The sequence below is a fragment of the Peromyscus eremicus genome, chromosome 14, assembly GCF_949786415.1.
Source record: "Peromyscus eremicus chromosome 14, PerEre_H2_v1, whole genome shotgun sequence".
Lineage (NCBI taxonomy): Eukaryota > Metazoa > Chordata > Mammalia > Rodentia > Cricetidae > Peromyscus > Peromyscus eremicus.
In genome coordinates, this window is record NC_081430.1 from 48,763,477 (window position 1) to 48,781,474 (window position 17,998).

The following is a 17,998-nucleotide window of genomic DNA, read 5'->3' on the forward strand; positions in this document are numbered from 1 at the left end:
AACGGTGGAGCTCTAAGTCAAAGTTGCTTGGAGCTGGGCATTCAGGAGGCTGAGGCAGGAAGTTCAAGAGTTCCAGGCTAGCCTGGACTATACAAGGATTCCCAGACTAGCCTGAGCTATATAGCAAGATTCTGTTTTCAAAAATAAAAATAAGAGCAGAACAGCATCTGGGATTGCTAAGTCCCAGGACAGACAGTAGGACTGTCCTGCTGTGGTGAGAGGAAAGTGCATCTGTGTAACAAGCCCTGGAGATCCCTGGGTAGTTGGCAACTGCATCATAGCCCACACTGCCTGCACTGTATAGATATGGACTGTGGGTGGCATGCAGGGCTTGTGTCCCTCCCTGACTCAACCTACACCAATAGTTGGTTTTTTTTTTTTTTTTTTTTTTTGGACATTGTCATGGCTCTGGGCTCACTTAGAAATCATATCCCTTCTCTCAAGTAGGTATATAGCACCCCGTGGCCACCTCAGGCTGAGCTCCAGAGGGTCGGTCTCTCTCTCTTGATCTCTTCTTTGTCTACCTGCCACATGCTGATGAGCCAGGATACTCCACTAGGGGATAGTTTAGTCACAAGCTACAAGGAGCCAGGTACCCCCATCAGTGAGCTGACCACTACCTGGAACACAACTTGGGATGACACCCACAGGTTGGGCCACTCTCTACTAGAGCCACACCATGATGGACAAACCCACAGCCCAAGAAAAGGTACCAAGGGAAGTAGAACAGATAACCCAGGAAGCAGAAAACACAAGAGGCTAAAATGGCTACACACTTTGATCCCATCGCTCCACTTCCAGAAACATGGCCTTTAAAAACTGTCTGATGGTATGTATGCTCATGGACAGGGACATGCAGTACCACTGAAACAGTAAGAACTGGATGCTGCTCAGTGAGTGTGCTCAAGACCATGGGTTCAATCCACAGCACCAAAGAGGAAGAAAAAAGGCCCCAACCCAAAACAAAACAGTGGGAAACTCTGAGCTAAAGGGACCTACAATCATCAAAGTCAATCTACAGGCTTAAAAATCTTGCCATCACAGAGCAATTGGGGTTTTGAAACCTAGTCAGTGTGGGGCCAGGGAGATGCCCGTACAACTAAAAGCTCTTGCTGACAAGCCTGGCAACCTGAGTTTGATCCCAGAACCCAAAGGGTGGAGGGAGAGCAGACTCTCAGCTGTCTTCCAGTCTCCACGTGTACACTGTGACACACATGTACCTATACATATACCAGATAAATAAATGTAAGAAAACCACCACCCAAAACCTGAAACTTACTTCATGTGGAAAAACATGAAAACATAATTCAAAACAAAAACAGAATAGCTTACCCGTAAGTAGTCTGGTATGGAACAGCCCTCTGATACATGACTGATTTATGGTTCTTTTTAATTTATGGTCAATTTGGGGTAATTTTGATTTTTATCCCAGGCTAGCAATAGACATGATTTAATGCTGTCTCTAAATGCTGGGCAAGGGCAGTGAGCTTGAGTTAAGTCAGTCACTGGGTGAGGAGGGGAATCAGAGGCACCCTGGAGTGCTGTGTGGCGAAGCGTCTACATGCAGAAGATGGGGTGTGTGAAGAACATCTACCACTTATGGTATGCACTCTACAGTGAGTGATGGGGACACCACCCTTTCATAAGTGTGTGTGTGTGTGGGGGGGGGACACAGAGTAAGAGGAAGTGATTACCAGGGGGTTGTTAATGAGCGGTGAGACCACCCCATGCCTTTTCTCCCCAGGCTGCTGACCATTAGCTACCTGTGCTCAGCCTCAGGGTAGACACCAAGTTCCCCCTCTCCATTCCAGAACCTCCCATTCTGGAAACAGGCCCATTTCGCCACCGCCCCTGGCCGAGGCTCACCTCTCTCAGGGTGGTCAGCGTCTTCGTGTGCACGGTGACCTGCTTGGTAAGGTCCCGGTTGTCCTTCTCCAGCTCCTTCAGCTTGCTGGCCGCATCCCTGCAGCGGGCCAGCTCTTTGTCCAGCGCACGGCTCTCCTTCTCGGCCGCCGACAGCCTGGCAGCGCTGTCATCCAGGACCGCGTCCTTGAGCTCCACCTGCTGCCACAGGCGTCTGGTCTCCTTCTCCAGCAGCTTCTTGTCCTTCTCCAGCTGGGCCACCTCCTGCTCCAGCGCCTTCCTGTCCTTCTCGGCCCCCTCGAGCTGCTTGCTGGTGAGCTGCAGAGCCTCCAGGTCTCGCTTCAGAGACTGGCGCTCGGCCTCCAGCTCGCCCAGCTCCCTCTCGAGGGCCTGGGACTTGTGGCCGCTGCTCTCCAGGCTGCGCTGCAGGCGCAGGTTCTCGGCACTCACGCTCTGGTAGCTGAGCTCCAGGCGCTCCGACTTCTTGCTTAAAGCCTTCAGTAGCTCCACGCTCCTGCGCAGCTCCTCCTTCTCCTGCCCCAGCTGCTGGTTCTCCGCCTCAATCTGCGCCATCTTGGCGCTGGTGAAGTGCATGGCCTCCACCATCTTCCGCAGCTCCAGGTTCTCCTGATCCAGCTGCTTGTTGTCCCGCTCTAGGCCCTCGAGCTGCACGGACACATTCTGCAGGGTGTCCAAGGACTTCCTCAGCGTCCGGTTCTCCAGCTCCAGACCCTGGCTCTCATGCTCCAGGGCCTCGACCTTCTCGGTGACCGTCTTCAGGGAGGTCACCTTCTTGGCCAGCTGCTCATTCTCCTTCTCCAGACGGTGCAACTCCTTCTCCAGCACCTCCGCCCGCTCTCCCTTCTCCTTGGCCTCCTCCAGGTCTCTGTGCAGCTGCTTCTTCTCCAGCTCCAGCTGGCTGACTTTGCTGCCGGCCTCAGTCACAGCCTGGTGGAGGGCCCTGTTCTCCTTCTCCACATTCTTCGAGCTGTCCACCGGCGGCCTCTCCCGCAGGGACCACACAGCCTGGTGGAGGTGGCCCTTCTCCTGCTCCAGGTCCTTTATCTATGAGCAAACACATTAGGCATGACCGGGGCTGCGTGCCGCAGGAACCCACACCAATGATTGGGGTTCACACAGGGGCTGCCAAGTCTTCAACAGCTACGCATCCATGGCTCATCAAAACACACTCCACACAGTGAGCATGGTCTTAAACCTAAATGACACGCCTCTTTCTTGAAAGTGTTAGCGATTCCCGTGGTCCCCTCTGTCATGGCCAGCAGGACTCGGTGGACACCCTGCCCGCCTCCACGGCCTTCTCTTGGGCAGCACTTCTGTCTCCCAGCTTCTCCCTACTGTGGGTACGTTGGACAGCCTGCTGCTCTCTGTGCCTCGGTCCCTCCCGTGTCTTCCCCTCCTCATGGTCAGTGCCCAAGCAACCTTGCACAATGGCTCTAAAGAGGCCCTGCACCCACTAGCCTCCCCCACCTCCACCTCGTCTATTGACACAAGATCCCCCGTGCCCGTTGCCTTCCAAGGTAACCTCCACGGACAGGGCCCACATGTCTTTTCAGCATGAGCAGTGCCAGTCTGAACCTCCTCTCCCTACCTGTCACACATCTACAACACAAGCTAAAAACCTAAACTACCAGACACCCCAGCCTTGCTCTTTACCCTCCAGTTCTTTCTGTCCAGACCTTGGAGCTGTTCAGCAGCCTTAGAACGGCACCATTGAGCTACTCCATCAGTACCCTGGGACTTCCTAAAGTGGAAGCAAGCAGAACCCTGCAGGTTTGCCAAGGTCTCTGCTCTGTCACTAACAGGCTATCAGAAATGGGCCATTGTCCTGGGCACTGCAGAATGTTCAGTAGCCTCCACCCTAGTTAGCTTTAACCGTCAAACTGATACAGCCTTGAGCCACCAGGGAAGAGTCTCAATTGAGGGACTGCCCAGATCAGACTGGCCTATGGCAGACTGTCTTAATTATTTATTGATGTAAGAGGGCCCAGTCCACTGTGGGCAGCACCATTCCCTAGGCAGATAGTCCTGGGCTATATAAGAAAGTTAACTAAGCGTGAGCCTGAGAGAGCCAGAGAGCAAGCATCCTCCTCCACGGGTCCTGTTGTACTCCCTTGGCTGTGAGTGAGTTTCTTGGAAGTATGATGGGTGGAGTACTCGCTTCCCTGACTTCCTTTATGATGTACCTGCAAACTGAAATAAACCATCTCTTCCTCTACATGGCTTTAGGTCATGGTGTTTGTCACGGCCACAGGATGAAACTAGAGCCACTGTGCCAGGGACTCTGGTCTTTTCCTTCCCAGAGTCAGAACAATCAGAACTGTCTGAAGACACTGACAGAGGGGTGGAGGAGACACAGCCGTGCTCCTCAGCTCCTCTCCTGCTAGCATGAGCAAGTGAGGTGGTGTCGGCGACGGCATGCCTACCTGCCTGGCCTTGTCAGCCTTCAGGGCCTCCATGTCACTCTGCAGCTGCTCCTTCTCTCGGATCAGCTCCTCACTGAGAGTCTCCAGGTCCTGATTGCTCTGTTTTTCTCTCTCCAGCTGCGTTTGCAACTTTTCAATCTGCAGATTTAAAGATGCAGCCTGTGTGACGTCAGTCTAACCAAGTGAGCTGTGTTTCCACAGACAGACAGACAGATCCTTCTCTGCCCAGGTTATCCCCACAGGCCCTTGAGAAACAAGGTGTTAGTGTCACTTTGCAGCAATAACCTCCCTCCCTCCCTCCATCCATCCATCATCGACCTGACATCACCTGCACTTCCTGCTTGGGGTAAGAGAAGTTACTCAGCAGCAGACTGCCCTTGTCTGTCCCAGGTTACCCATGCTGCCTTGTCTAATCTACCCCACGGCTTGCTTTTTTTCTTGACCTCATCTACTTCCGCTCTGTGTCAGACCACATACCCCAACACCCAGTGCTGGATTCCCCACAAGGACTGTGTGGCTCCTTTCCTTCCTTATGCTTGGGGAAAGCACCCAGATGCTTAGGTTTTATCACCCACCCTCAGGTAAACCTGTCATCAAGCCCTGCCCCTTCTGCCCACTCTACTTGCCCCCACACTCCATGGCTGCTGCCCCAGACCAGACTCTATCATTCTGCCTGGACAGATGATAACCCTCCCATTAGCACCTGCCAACACCAGGCTCTGAAGGGGATGCCCGTTAGGACGCAGGCCCTGACTCGGCAGGGCTGCCAATCCTGTTCTCTGGAGATGCCCATGATATCGTCTACTCTGCCGAGGCTTCAAGTCCGGGCTGTCTCTACCTGCTGTCACCAAGTATATTCAGCATGAGACGCTGAGGCTGGTCTCGAAGTGGCAAAGAGTCAGAAATCATGCTCAATCATGACACCTACTGACCACAGGTAGCTGACCCTCCCTGGAGACTGCAAGGCCCACGCCCACTTTCTGACTCAATGGGTCTGGGGTGGGGCCTGGAGGTCTGCATTTTATGTCATCTTAGTGTGCCTCAGGCTGCTGGTTGGGGGTCATTGCTCTAAAAGTGATGCTGAGAAGTATCTGAAGCTCGGCTGAACCACCACTCAATCTGAACCTTTAAGGGAGGACCAGCGATGCCCAGGGACCCTGAGAGCATAGGGACTGAGCAGTGGCTCTCACTCGGCTGTCCACACTGAGGTGTTGTATGGACAGAGGAGTAAGCTCCCGCAGCTCTAAGCATCCTTGTCTATTGTGACTCTGCAGCAATCTTTCTCCTGATTGAGGTGCCACCCTCTACAGGAGAAGCTGGGGTCCACCAGTGGGAAAGGTGCGGCCAGTAGAGCTGTGCATGCATCATGGTTGTTAGGAGTCCAAGCACAGGACCCTAGAGCAGGCGTGACTCATCCAGCCATGTTGGTTATGGCTTTCCAGAAGGGTGCTATGATGTGTCACACACAGGTCTTTCCCCAAATCAAGACCTCCTATCTCACGGTATCTCTGTGCCATTCCTCACCCGAGACCTGATACTCAGAAGGGAAGCTGAGGTGGTTCAGCACAGAGCAAGCTGCGGGGCCAGAAACAAGAAGTGCGGTCACAGTTAGGGAAGAGCATTGGCCCGCAGGGGCCAGTGACTGGCCCCACACCTTTAAGAAGGGCTGGACTCCTGTCCCTCCTATGCATACTCCCAGGCCTGTGGGATGAGACCCCAGCTCTGCCCTGAGCTATGATGAAGACCACGCCTGTTGGCCTTCATCTCACTCCCCAAAATATGCTCGACCCCACTCCTAGAAAACTATGCCAGCCTTTGTGTCTGATGTTGCCGCTGCTACCTACACATGGGATTTTCCCGTATCCTGCTTGACCCCTCTGGATAGCCTCCATTTTCTCCTTTCTTAGCTCTCTGTTCCATACTCTATTGCTTACTGAAGACAGCACACACACACACACACACACACACACACACACACACACACACACACACCCCACTCGCCCACCGACAAGCTGACTGTTGGGCTGAGAGCTAGCTGCAGGCCCGTGAGCCTGAGAAAGCTCTGTCCTTACAGTTGGGGCTCAGACATTTCAGACAGCTGCTCCTGACTTCTCGCGATGGCCCCAAAGCAGGCATGGCCCCCCACCTCTGATAATATGGAATCTTTTCCTATTTGTCTAAAGGAGCTGAACCTTGGTGACACTGGTATAAAGTTACACAGACAGAAGGGAGGCAGTGTCTCAAGGACCCAGGGAAGTACGAAGAAGAACATGAGCTCTGAGAACTCAGATTTCCACAAAGACCTCAGACCTAAACAGGCTGCAAGGGGTGAGGCAGGGGAAGGCCAAGGACTCCCAGTGAGCCCTACCCCACAGAGGACGGCTGGGGTTGGAGAAAGGAAATTAAGGGGAGCTGAGCTGGTTGAGTATGACCTCCTCCTGGTGCTGAAGTGCTGACCCATCAAACACAGGGAACTGGGACAAGTCAGTGAGACCTGTATAAAGGACGCTGCTGACTGGGCAGACTGCTGCCAGGTGCAGGGCGCTCTACGTACGGGCAGGACACAGGACAACTCTGGTCTGGGAGAAGCAACCTCTTTCTAGTGCCTACTGCTCCCTAGTTACTGGGAACTGTGGGAAGTCATGGCTTTCTGGGGAGCACAGCAGGACAGGGCTGGTAAGAGGCCACAGAACAGCTGAGGGGAAGCCGGAGAAGGTAGGACTGGACATGGGCAGGAGCAGCCATGCTGATGGCAGTGCCCACTGCACGTGTGTACACAGAGGACAGGCTATAGGGCAGAGGTGACCTACACTGTCCCCAGTCCAGTAAGAACCCACAGAGTGGGAAGGTTTCATCTTCTTTTCTGTCAGCTCTTTTTCACTTGGTCCAACACTGGATGCCCATTTAGAAAGACATCCCCCGCCCTGGGACCACAGAAATCTCAGAGACCAAACCATGTGCTCAAGTCTGCCATTTTCTGCTTTGCACCAAAAGAAAAGGCACAAGAGAGGGGTGTCACCTAGTGTCCTCTAAAGGAAAAACAAGTCATTTGGCAGCTAAAATGTCACATGACACACAGTACTTCAAAGGACCACAAAAGGGGTAAATACAGCTAGGTGATCCCACAAAGGTCCTATTCACAGCAGGAGGGTTTAAGCTGAGCGCCCTGCCTCCCCCCAGAAGAGAGAAAGCAGCAGAGGCAGGGTCCTAGGGGGCTGGTCTCCTCGCAGGAGACCTTGTCCCCTTGCCCCTCACTGTCCCAGGTGCCTTATAGGGGACTGAGCAGCAAATCCAGGGAATGCAGACATGAGACACAGGTCCTACAGGAGAGCCACCAGTAAGGAAGTGACGGCTGTCTCCCTGGAGTCTGGTTAAGGGCCCCAGAGACATGGAACTTCCTGCGATGCACACTGGGTGCCCCTGTGCCAGCCCGGGGAAATCACCTTCTTGCCAAGCTGCTGGTTCTCTTTCTCCAGCTCCCCACATTTGAGGCTGCTCTCCTCCAGTGCCAGCGACGTGTCCCGCAGCCCCTGGATGGTGCTCTGGAGGCTCTGGTTCTCCTTCTCCAGCTTCAGGATGCGGCTGGAGGCACACTCGTTCAGCTCGAACACGAAGGACTTCCTGGAGGCTGAAGTGCGAGTCAGTCAGGGCCTAGCATTCTGGGAACCCGCTTCCACCCTCTGACACAAGCCGAGCTGTAGTGGGTAGCCATTCCAGTTTTGATCTGGTAGTTCCAACCCCCATTGAGGCTTCGGGAACTGTCACGCCTACAAGGTGGGGCAGAGAGAGGACCCTGAAGACCCGAACCAGGATGCGCCGGCTCTCTTGGTTCCTGGACCCTGGACCCTGGACGCTGGAGGCAGACCGAGCAGAGTTCTCCAGAGAACATGGCCGGACTGTGCTACACCTTTCCCAGACCCTGTATCCTATCCCTTCACTTGTAAGTTACCTCACAAAATAAACCTCCCTTTTAACTACGTGGAGTGGCCTTCATAATTTCACCAATACTGAGCCCTGAGAGCTAGGTACCCCTCTTGCTTTCCATTCTCATCCCAATGGGACTGCTGCTTCAGCACCCAAGAGGGAGAGCCTCTGCTGGCAGTTGGGTCTGCTCCATCTAGAGCTTAAGGAGGAACTGGATGACAGTGTAGAGCCAATCGTGGGACTTAGGGGAACCTGCATCACCACACTGCTCACGTGACTGACTCAAGGGCGGCAGGTATTTTCTGTGTCCACTCCAGGAGCGTTGGGCATCTAGGCTGCTGAGCAGGGAGGGCAAAGGGACCAGCTGATTGTGAGTGAAGGAAAGTGGTACCTGTGTACACACGTGTACACACACACACACACACACACACACACACACACACACAGACCAGCCTGGGCTAGAACCTTGATAGGAGAGATTTCCTCTAACTTCACAGTTACGTTGAAGAAAGTCAGACATTGGATGCAAAGTTGCTTTAGATATCTCAGTGAGATGAGGTACATGTTTTAAAAGGCATCTACTTTGCGTTCACATAACCCAGCACTTTCTTGAGAGTCAAGGACTAGACTTCTTGATCTTTCCTCATACAAGCAGGTGCAAGGCTTCAGGTAGGTCCCAGAGCTTCTCAGGAGGAAAGCTGCAGGCCTGAAACACCCTAAAGAAACAGCCAAGGCTGTTCCCCAGTCCCTCCTCTGTCTGCTCACCAACTCCAGCCTCATCACACTGTACTGCTGATGTTCTCTGCCCCTCCACTCCTGACTCTTACTTATCACCCAGGGTCTATAAGTAGAGAAGGTGCTGAGGTCCTCAGCAAAGCCATTCACGTATGTCCAAACCCAGCCTGTGATGTTGCCTTGGGCAACTGTAAGCACTGAAGAGTTTGTGTCCTCTGCTGTGTAATCACCGACCAGAGCAACAGCACAGACCCAACAGGCCGTCTTAGAGACTCAAATCAACAACGGCAGCAACGGGAGGGGCTGTGATGACCGCACAGTAGGTCCAATCTCAGCATCAACACAGGTTCCGAGACACTTGGGAGGCCTCCTCTCAGCTAAAGAAAGCAACCTAGCCATCACGGATCCTGGAGGAGAACCAACAACCATGCTTTACTAAACCAGCATAATGTCTAACCACATTCTAAATATGTATCCTGTGTAGGACCCACCAAACTGAGGGAGATCGTGACAGAAAACCTCAACCAATCAAAATGCAGAGAACAAACCACCATGTGGTGCCCAGCCCCAACTGATACGTCTACAACACAACACCTGCACCTAAGGTCAGGGGTCACAGCAGAAGAGGGGGCGAGAAGATTGTAAGAGCCAGAGGAACAGGAAGTTGGCTGTGAGAATTAATGCCCTAGAGTTGTCAAAAAAAAGCTACACCATGAAGTTTCCTCATCATGGCTGCCCAAACAAAACCAACAAGACAATACCAACAGACACACTAACATGCCACAGGGAAATCACATGGGATCTCAACGTAGGCAAAGAATTACAGACAACTAAGGAATGTTGAGAACAGGAGAAACGGTCTTCCCTAATCAAGAGCTCCCAAATTGGTTATCCAATAACAAATGACCAGCCCTGAAAACACGTACATACAAGAGACAGTATATAGACGGAGTAGGGTTTATTTATATATTTAGCTCTCTGTCTCTGTGTGTGTGTGTGTGTGTGTGTGTGTGTGTGTGTGTGTGTGTGTATACACATACAGTTATACAGAGGCCATGAATTTGAGAGAGTGCAAGTGGGGTACATGGGAAGGACTGGAAAGAGGAAGGGGAGAAATGATATAACTATATTTTAATTTAAAAAAAAAAGGAACCTAAGTAAAGTACCTGGCCTAAAAGTCCACTAGCTCAACCTGTGGCCATTACTTCTTCCTGTTGGACAGTACTTCTGCAACATTTATGTGGAGGTCATTTTTATAATGGTGAAATCTACATAAATTTAGTATTTTAAGTGTTAATTCTTTATTACAATTATTTATGCGTGTGTGTGTGTGTGCGCGTGAGTACATGGAAGTCAGAGGACAATCTGCAGGAATTGACACTCTCCTCCTATTATGTGGGTTCTGGGCATTGAACTCAGGTCCTCAGGCTTGGCAGCAAGCGCCTTTACCTGCTGAGCTGTCTCGCTGGCCTCATTTTGGGTATTTCACTACCATCCATGTTTCTGCTCCTCCCATGCTGAGACTCAGGACAAAGTGACTTTCAAGCTTCTACAAGTTCAACACCGGTACTGAGTGCAAGCAGCTTATCAGCAACGCAAGCAAGCTCCACCCTGATCAGGCACAAAGGCTTGTTCATCAGACCACCTAGCAACCGGGACTCACAGGTACAGTAAACATAAATGGGGCCAGGTAGGGCTAAAGCCTCAGTCTCCTCCCGTGAGGCTGAGGGCAAGCTCGCTGCCCTCATTTTGCAGATGGGGAGCTCAAGTTTAAAGACATGGTATTACTCCAGGTCACAAGCAGAGGGGCCAGGACTCTAAGCTGTGTCTTTCCAAGTCTTTCTGTCTTTCAGAGCCCACTAGAGAGGCCAGGGGTAGAGCTCAATGGAGATGTGCTTGGTAAACATGAGGCCCTGTCTTCAATCCGCAGCCCAAGCACCATCTTTTTAGGGCCAGGCACAGTTTAATCCAGCCACTCGGGAGAATGGAGCAGGAGGCTCACCTGAGCCCAGGAGTTTGGAGCCAGTTTAGGCAACATAGTGAGACCAAATGAGACCAACCAACACTGTCACTAAGAATAAATCACAAGCCCAGAGAGATGGCTCGGTGGTCAAGAGCTGTTCTTGCAGAGGACCTGGGTTCAGTTCCCAGGACCCACATGGCAGATCACAACCACCTATAACTCTAGTTCCAAGGGATCTAAGACCCTCTTCCGGCCTCCGTGGGCACCAGGCATGCAAGTAGTACAGAGATATGCATGCAGGCAAAAACACCCATACACGCAAAATCATGTGGCTAATAAGATGGCTCAGTGAGTAAAGGTACATGCCACAAAGCCTGATGACCTGGGCTTGGGTCCTCACATGGTGGAGGAATAACCAATCCCCACAAACGGTCCTGACTTCCATGTATGCATACACATGTAAATAAATCTAACTTTTAAAATTAAAAAAAAAAAGAGAGAAGAAATCAATCGGGGCCGTTGACCTTAAAGGGTTCATAAACTATATACTAAGCAGTGTGAATGGATCAGGCCTTTGAGGTTGGTCCTGAGCCTGCACCGCTTCTCCAGTCCACCAGGGAGCAGAAGTTTCTCCTGGTGGACTTGAACTTCATTCAGAGGCAGAAACAATGCCTTCTCCCACCCTGTGTGGCTCCCAGGCACCCCAGCTGGGCACACAAGCACCGAAGCAGACACAGTTCAGTGTCCACAGAAACGAGTTAATTCAACGCTTTCACGTTCAGGGCTGGTAAGAGCACTGGAAGAAACGACCTGGGTAGTATTCTCAGGGCGTTTTTATCGGTATCTTTCAAACCTAAACCGAGCCAAACGCCCAAGCCTGCTCGGTCAAGCGCTAAGTCAGTACTAACTTGGTATGTTGGGTGCATGGGAAAGGTGAATGTGGCTATTTTCAAACACAGGAATTGGCTTATTGTTTGCTGGGCGCTGGAGCTTCCTGCTACAGTGCTGACTGGGGTCCCCCACCCTTCCCATAATGCACACCTTATCTCAGGGTGCCGGCAGAGGGCAGCAGTGCGTGCCAGGAAGGAGGACTCCCCTCCCCCTCCTCCCCCAGGAAGATCTATAAAGAGCCTGAGACTGGGGACCAACAGCCACTTATCATCTCCACCAGGGAGACAGGACCGGCTGTATCCATCCTGCCCAATTATGCAAATGAACAGGGCAGATAATGTCCAGGGTCCATTTATAATAAGGATTAGTGATCACTGGGGACACGTCTAGTGTCAGGGCTTTCTGTCATCAGCAAAGAGCTGTGATCTGGAAGCTCCTGTGTGTCCATATGGGAAACCAAGAAATCCCAACACTTCATTTGTAGTTTACTTCCGGGCATCCGGGCTGCCAGGCCACTCACGTTTCCCCTGGGGACGACCATAATCAAACAGCTCCAAATGGCACTTGAGGAAATCACATTTACTCGTGGAGACTAGATGGGCTGTCAGGAAGACGCAGACTCAGCCAAGGGCTCTCTCTGCTCCTGGATGAGCAGTGGCTACGGCGGGGCTGGGCGCTACCTACCATCAGACAAGTCTGCATTCTTGGACAGCTGTTCCAGCTCCCAGCCCAGGTGGGCCGACTCGTTCATACTCTGCTTCTGTGCGATCTCCAGAACCATGTTTTCTTCCAGCAGCTCCTCGATTCGTTTCTTATCTGTGTCCCGATCCTAGGGCAGAAAGAGGGAAAGTGTGAGAGGTCTAACTGGCCTCAGACACAAGTATCCACCACCACCCACTCAGAAGGACAGAATGCTTCCTTTCAGACAGAGAGGTGTACAAAGACACCCCACTCAGGGCCCCACTGCAACAGGGACCCCTACCTGACAGGTCCGTGGCCTGACTAGGTTAAGAAGGAAGTCCTAAGGTCTCAGTGAACACTCTGAACGTAGGAACACAAGGAACAGTGCTTTGCAATATTACACTGCGGTGATAGGCAGCTTGTTGCCTCTAAAGCAGGTCTCTGCAGCCTCAAAGGCTGTGACAGGGATGACACGCCAGTGCTCAACCCACTCAAGAGCCATTGAGGACCCTTGAGAAAGACATATGTGCTCATCCTTGCAGAAGCAACATACAAGTCAGGTCCTAGCTGTTTCGAGGGCAGTTAAGTGTCCACTTGAGGCACCGAGCTTTGCAAGCTCTTAAGTCCGCAAGCTGCTGGCAGGCAGCAAACTCAGAAGCTGACACATCCGAGGAGCTTGCGTCTCCTACAGCCCCGCCGTCGCCTCTTTACATGGCACCCGCTACATTCCTACCAGTTCCAAGTCATGGAGTTTAGATTTTAGCTGCAAGTTCTCCTTCTCCAGCTCGTGGACTTTATCACCTCGAGCCCGGGCGGCGGTCAGTTGCTCCTCCAACATGGCCTTGGTCTCGATTAAGATGATGTTGTCTTCTCTCAGTTCCTGAAGAGCAAACACCAACAGGAGAGCCGTCAGATAAAGGCCAGGGTCGTGACCACAGGACTGCCAAACAAAGTGCTTTCAGACCCTGGAGCCAAGCAACCAGCCGAGGGACACAGGCGGTGGGAAGCTCTGCATCTAGTCCTTGTTAGCCTCACCGGTTCCCTTGAGGCCAGGCAAGTAACTCTCGAAGAAAAAACTTCAAGAATCAAGAAAATGTTTAATGGTGCTGGGGTGTAGATCAGCACAGAGCGAATGCTTAGCGTGCACAAGGTCCTAGGGTTTGATCCCCAGCACAGCAGATAAGGAGGAACTTTGGGAAGGCAACCCTTCCTGGAGGTCTTCCACAGCCAGATGAGCCTCAACTTGGACCCCACTGGAAAGTGGACTCTGCTGACAATGAGGGTCACCGCTTGCCCGAGTTTCCTTTAACAAAGGGAAGTGAAGGGAGTGGCTGAGAGACCAGAGGGGACAGAGCCCAGGACTAAGTCGGATCCTCTATCCAGTATTTAGGCAGACAAGAAGGGGACAGTCAAGTCACAGCACAGCAAAGCAGGAAATACGAATCCCAGACAGGCACAGGCAGAAAGTGGCCTCTGCAGGCATCACAGGAAGAGGCCAGTCTATGGGCCATGCCTATCAGACCTTGTCCTGAGCCTCTCATGTCCCATGAGCCCTTCCTAGCAGCACTTGGTGTCCTGGGTGGGAGGTGGGGTGGCTTGCATGTCTCCTACATCCTCACAGTTTATAAACAGTGCATGCAGGGAACTGCCACCTTCCTGGGTGGGGAAGATTCCCAAGACTTGTTGCACTCACAGACTGCAACAAGGACCAAGGCTGGTGCTTCCACGTACCCACCGTGTGCTCATTCTCCCACATGGGCCTGAATCCACGCTTCCTGGTGGAGGGAAGCACTCACGGACATGGGCTTGATCAAAGCTGGCCCCGGGAAGCAGCTCATTGATTTTAGAGTCTCCCGTTTGTCTCCGGAGACTCCATGCCTGACAAAGACCACATCACTGTGGCTGGTCCTCCCTCATCTGCTCCTCACAGCCCCCCTCCGAGGGCAGGCAGGTCAGGGTCAGTCTCTTCCTATAGATGAAGGACCAACTCAAGTGCATTAAGGAAGGCGCCCAAAGTCACAGGCCTGCTGCGGGCCGAGGCCAAAGTTCCCACTTAGGCTGCAGGCTAAGACTTTTCTCCATGGCCCTCCACTTCTCAAGGGCCTCTGGTTAATAAGAGGCCCAGACTGCCACCAATGACATAGGACAGAAAACAATCAATGAGGGTCTCAAATCAGCAAAAGGGTTTGTGGTGATTTGTGGTCTGTAGTGATAGAGTGTATACCCTAATAAACTTGCCTGAGGATCAGGGGACAGAGCCAGACACTAGATTAGACATAGAGGTCAGGCAGTGGTGGCACACACCTTTAATCCTATCACTCGGGAGACAGAGAGCCTGGATCTCTGTGAGTTCAAGGCCATACTGGACAACATGAGATTGATCCAGTATAGGAGAGAAACAGGGCTGGGCAGTGGTGGTGCACACCTTCGATCCCAGCACTTGAGATCTCATGCCTTTGCTTGGGAAGCACACATGCCTTTAATCCCAGGAAGTGATGTTTGGGGAGAGAAAGGTGTATAAGGCTTAAGGAAACAGGTTGAGGATTTTGCAGAGGTAAGAACTAGTGGCTGGCTGCAGTAGACTTGGGAGTCTACTTTGTCACTAAGTTGGGTATTTGGGTTTCCATCCTTCCCTGCTCCTGCTCTGAGGTAATGGTGGCTGTCCTGTCCTCTTCCCCCACTCTGGGAACTATTGGGGACAGGACTGTTACACTTCTTTTCACTGAGTCTTGTAGCAAGGGGGAGCTAGAGGTGGCCTATGCGGTGGTCCTTGGAGGACTCAGATCCTCTGACAAGCAGGACAGCACCAGCACCCAACAGGATCATCTCTAAGCACCTTTCAAACTGCCTCTGCTTTGGTCTCGACGTCCCCAGTATTAGGTTATGACATTCCACCCTGCTCCGCACCTCTACGACCTCACAGGGCAACGAGCAGCATAGCAGGAAGGGTGCTATGCTCCAGCTCCTACAGACCAAGGACTCCACTAGTGGTCTGTAGGGGTGAGAAGGCTGACTCCATTGCTCTGGGCAGCTATCTGGAAACCTATCTGCCCTAACCAGGAGGCTGTTATCAAGCCCAACCCTGCCCTGTCCACAGCTGGGGTGTTTATACAGCAATAGGTTAGACTAGAGGTCCTGTCCCCAAGCGACTTGAAAGTCCACTCCTGATCTGCCATTGTGACTTGAAAGAGTGCCTCAGGGGGCGAGTGGGCCAACTCCATTTCTACTATGAACTGTAGCTGTAGGAACTCCCAGGTTGGATAACAGTGTCTAGGTGAAAACATGGGTTGATAATGTGCGTACAATTCCCAGTGCCCAATGTCTGAACTCACCAGCTCCAGTCAGACACTTCCCACCTGGGAAGGACAAAGTTCAACCCAGCACTCACCCACGAAGCAGCTCCCTTGTCAACAGACAAAAACTGTTTTGCAAGGGTTAGGGGTGTTGCTGAACAGTGGAGGACTTGCCTAGCATACATGAGGCCCTTGGCTCCGTCCCTACCACTAAAAAACAAAGCAAAGAATAAAAAATAACTGGTTTCCAGGAGTGCCTCTTGACCCCCCACGAACACCAAACACCAGAGGGGATGTGGAATCAAAGAAAGTCTCTTTTCCAGTGAGCTTGGGATCATAACACACAATGGCTCCTGGCGTCCACTGCAACAGAAAGCCCAAGAGTGCTGAGGGAAGGAAGAGCTGGGCCATGGACCCATAGCAACAGGCCTCTCACTCCTTCCTGCCCTGTCTCTATCCCTCACCCAGTGCCTCACCCCTCAGCCATGGAGAGTCAAGGGCAGGGTATGTTCTACCCTGACCCTGACGGCCGGCCTGCCTGCCTGCCTGCAACATGGCCTGACCTGAAGAAATGTAGGGACTAGACTAGAAACCAAAGGTCCCCTCTACTCTGTTCAACTCGATAGATCTCATCACAGTCCCCAGAAGCAACAAAGGAAACCCCAAGGCAGAAAGAACAGAAGACTACCCACCCAGCATCTGAGTTCCCCTCGGCAAGCTCCCTGGAACTTAACATTCTTCACTTGGGACATGATTGCTCAGTTGGGCATGAACTGGGAGAGGCTGGGGTCTCTCTGTAAGTACCTCTAGTTCTCCTGTACCACCCTTCTAGCCTTAATGGCCAAGGCTCCCCCTCATTCTCTGGCAGCCAGTCAGGGCTCTGGAGACTGCCAGCCACATTCTTATCCCAGACCACTTGCTTAGCAACTGTGATGCCTTTTCTTGTCTGGAGAAAGGAGGTTGCTACACCTCACAGGGTCACTGTGGGCCTTAGATGCTATGGTGGACCTAGAGCTAAACACAGTCCAGGCTCTACAGTCACTACTGCTCACTTAAAGGCCTCACTGTGCACCTGCTCTGTAAAGGACCAGAAAGCAATACTCTCTGTTGGGGTTAGAGGATGGGGCATCATGTTCCAATACAACTGTACCCATAAAAGCCAACGATGGGCTGGGTTTAATCTATAGACTATAGCTTGCTGGCTCGAGAGCTGAAAATGTCCCTGGCACAGAGGCCTTACTATCAGAGAGGCACATACTATCTGCCTGGGCTCAGAGTCTGGTCAGGAAACAGACAGAAACACACAGTAATATCATATATCACAGTAATACCATATTTTATATACTGCCCAGAAAGATGGGGGAGGGGTGCTTATAAAAGAAACGTGAAGCAAGAGATTGGGGACATGGCCTGCTGAGCTTACAGACCCAGCCCTGCTTTCTGGCCCCAAGCGGACAACTCCTGAATGAATGAGCAGAAGGAGAGGCAGGCAACCTGTAAAGTCTGCTGCAGAGGCCCCGGGGTAGAGCAGGGTGGGGTGGGGTGTGTGGAAGGGGGGTTGCCAAAGGGCCCCAGCACTGAGTGCTGGACAAAGGGAGAGCATGGAGTCATTCCCCCAATAGAGAGGTATGTGAGAGACCACTGGAGAGGGCACCCCAGGAGCAGGCCAAGGGACTGAGCAGCACCGTCAGTTTAGATTCAGGGAGGGCTTCTGTGTACAAGCCATGGAGTAACCAGAGCAAGCCAGCAGGAGGCAGCCAGAGGCGTGCACAGGCTTCAGATACCTCCCGAGGACAGCAACATGCTGGGAGGTTGGGTGTAAAGGATGGTGGGCCCCTAGGCCTGATCCACGTGGGGTGGGGTGGGGTGAGGTGAGGAGAAAAAAGAGGAGGTGAACCCCTGCACAAGTGCAAGGAAAATGACTGGACCCCACAGTCAACAAAGGCCAGTATAGAGACAGAATCACAAACAGTGACTCTGGACGCATTAGCTGAGACTCCTCCGGGATGGAGATCTGAGAGCAGGAAAGGAGCTAGCCCAAAGCCCAAGGCACCGGGCGCTTACCATTACTGAGTCCTCGGCATCTCTCACTGAAGGTGACAGGCACATCTACAAGAGCTAGGAACCTCAGGGTACAGGGGAGCGAGTCGGCCCGGGATCAGGGCAGGACCATCAAACTCTGTCCCTTCCTGACCCTGGACCCT

General features: G+C 52.4%; 1 protein-coding gene across 1 annotated transcript in view; it reads right to left on the reverse strand.

The window, feature by feature from the left end:
* Nucleotides 1–17,998, reverse strand: part of Ccdc88c (coiled-coil domain containing 88C) — a 127,010-nt gene that overhangs the window by 36,458 nt on the left and 72,554 nt on the right. Inside the window, 5 exon segments of the mRNA XM_059279014.1 lie at nucleotides 1,867–2,928; nucleotides 4,308–4,445; nucleotides 7,751–7,935; nucleotides 12,505–12,649; nucleotides 13,235–13,381. Coding sequence (XP_059134997.1) covers nucleotides 1,867–2,928; nucleotides 4,308–4,445; nucleotides 7,751–7,935; nucleotides 12,505–12,649; nucleotides 13,235–13,381 — 1,677 coding nt within the window.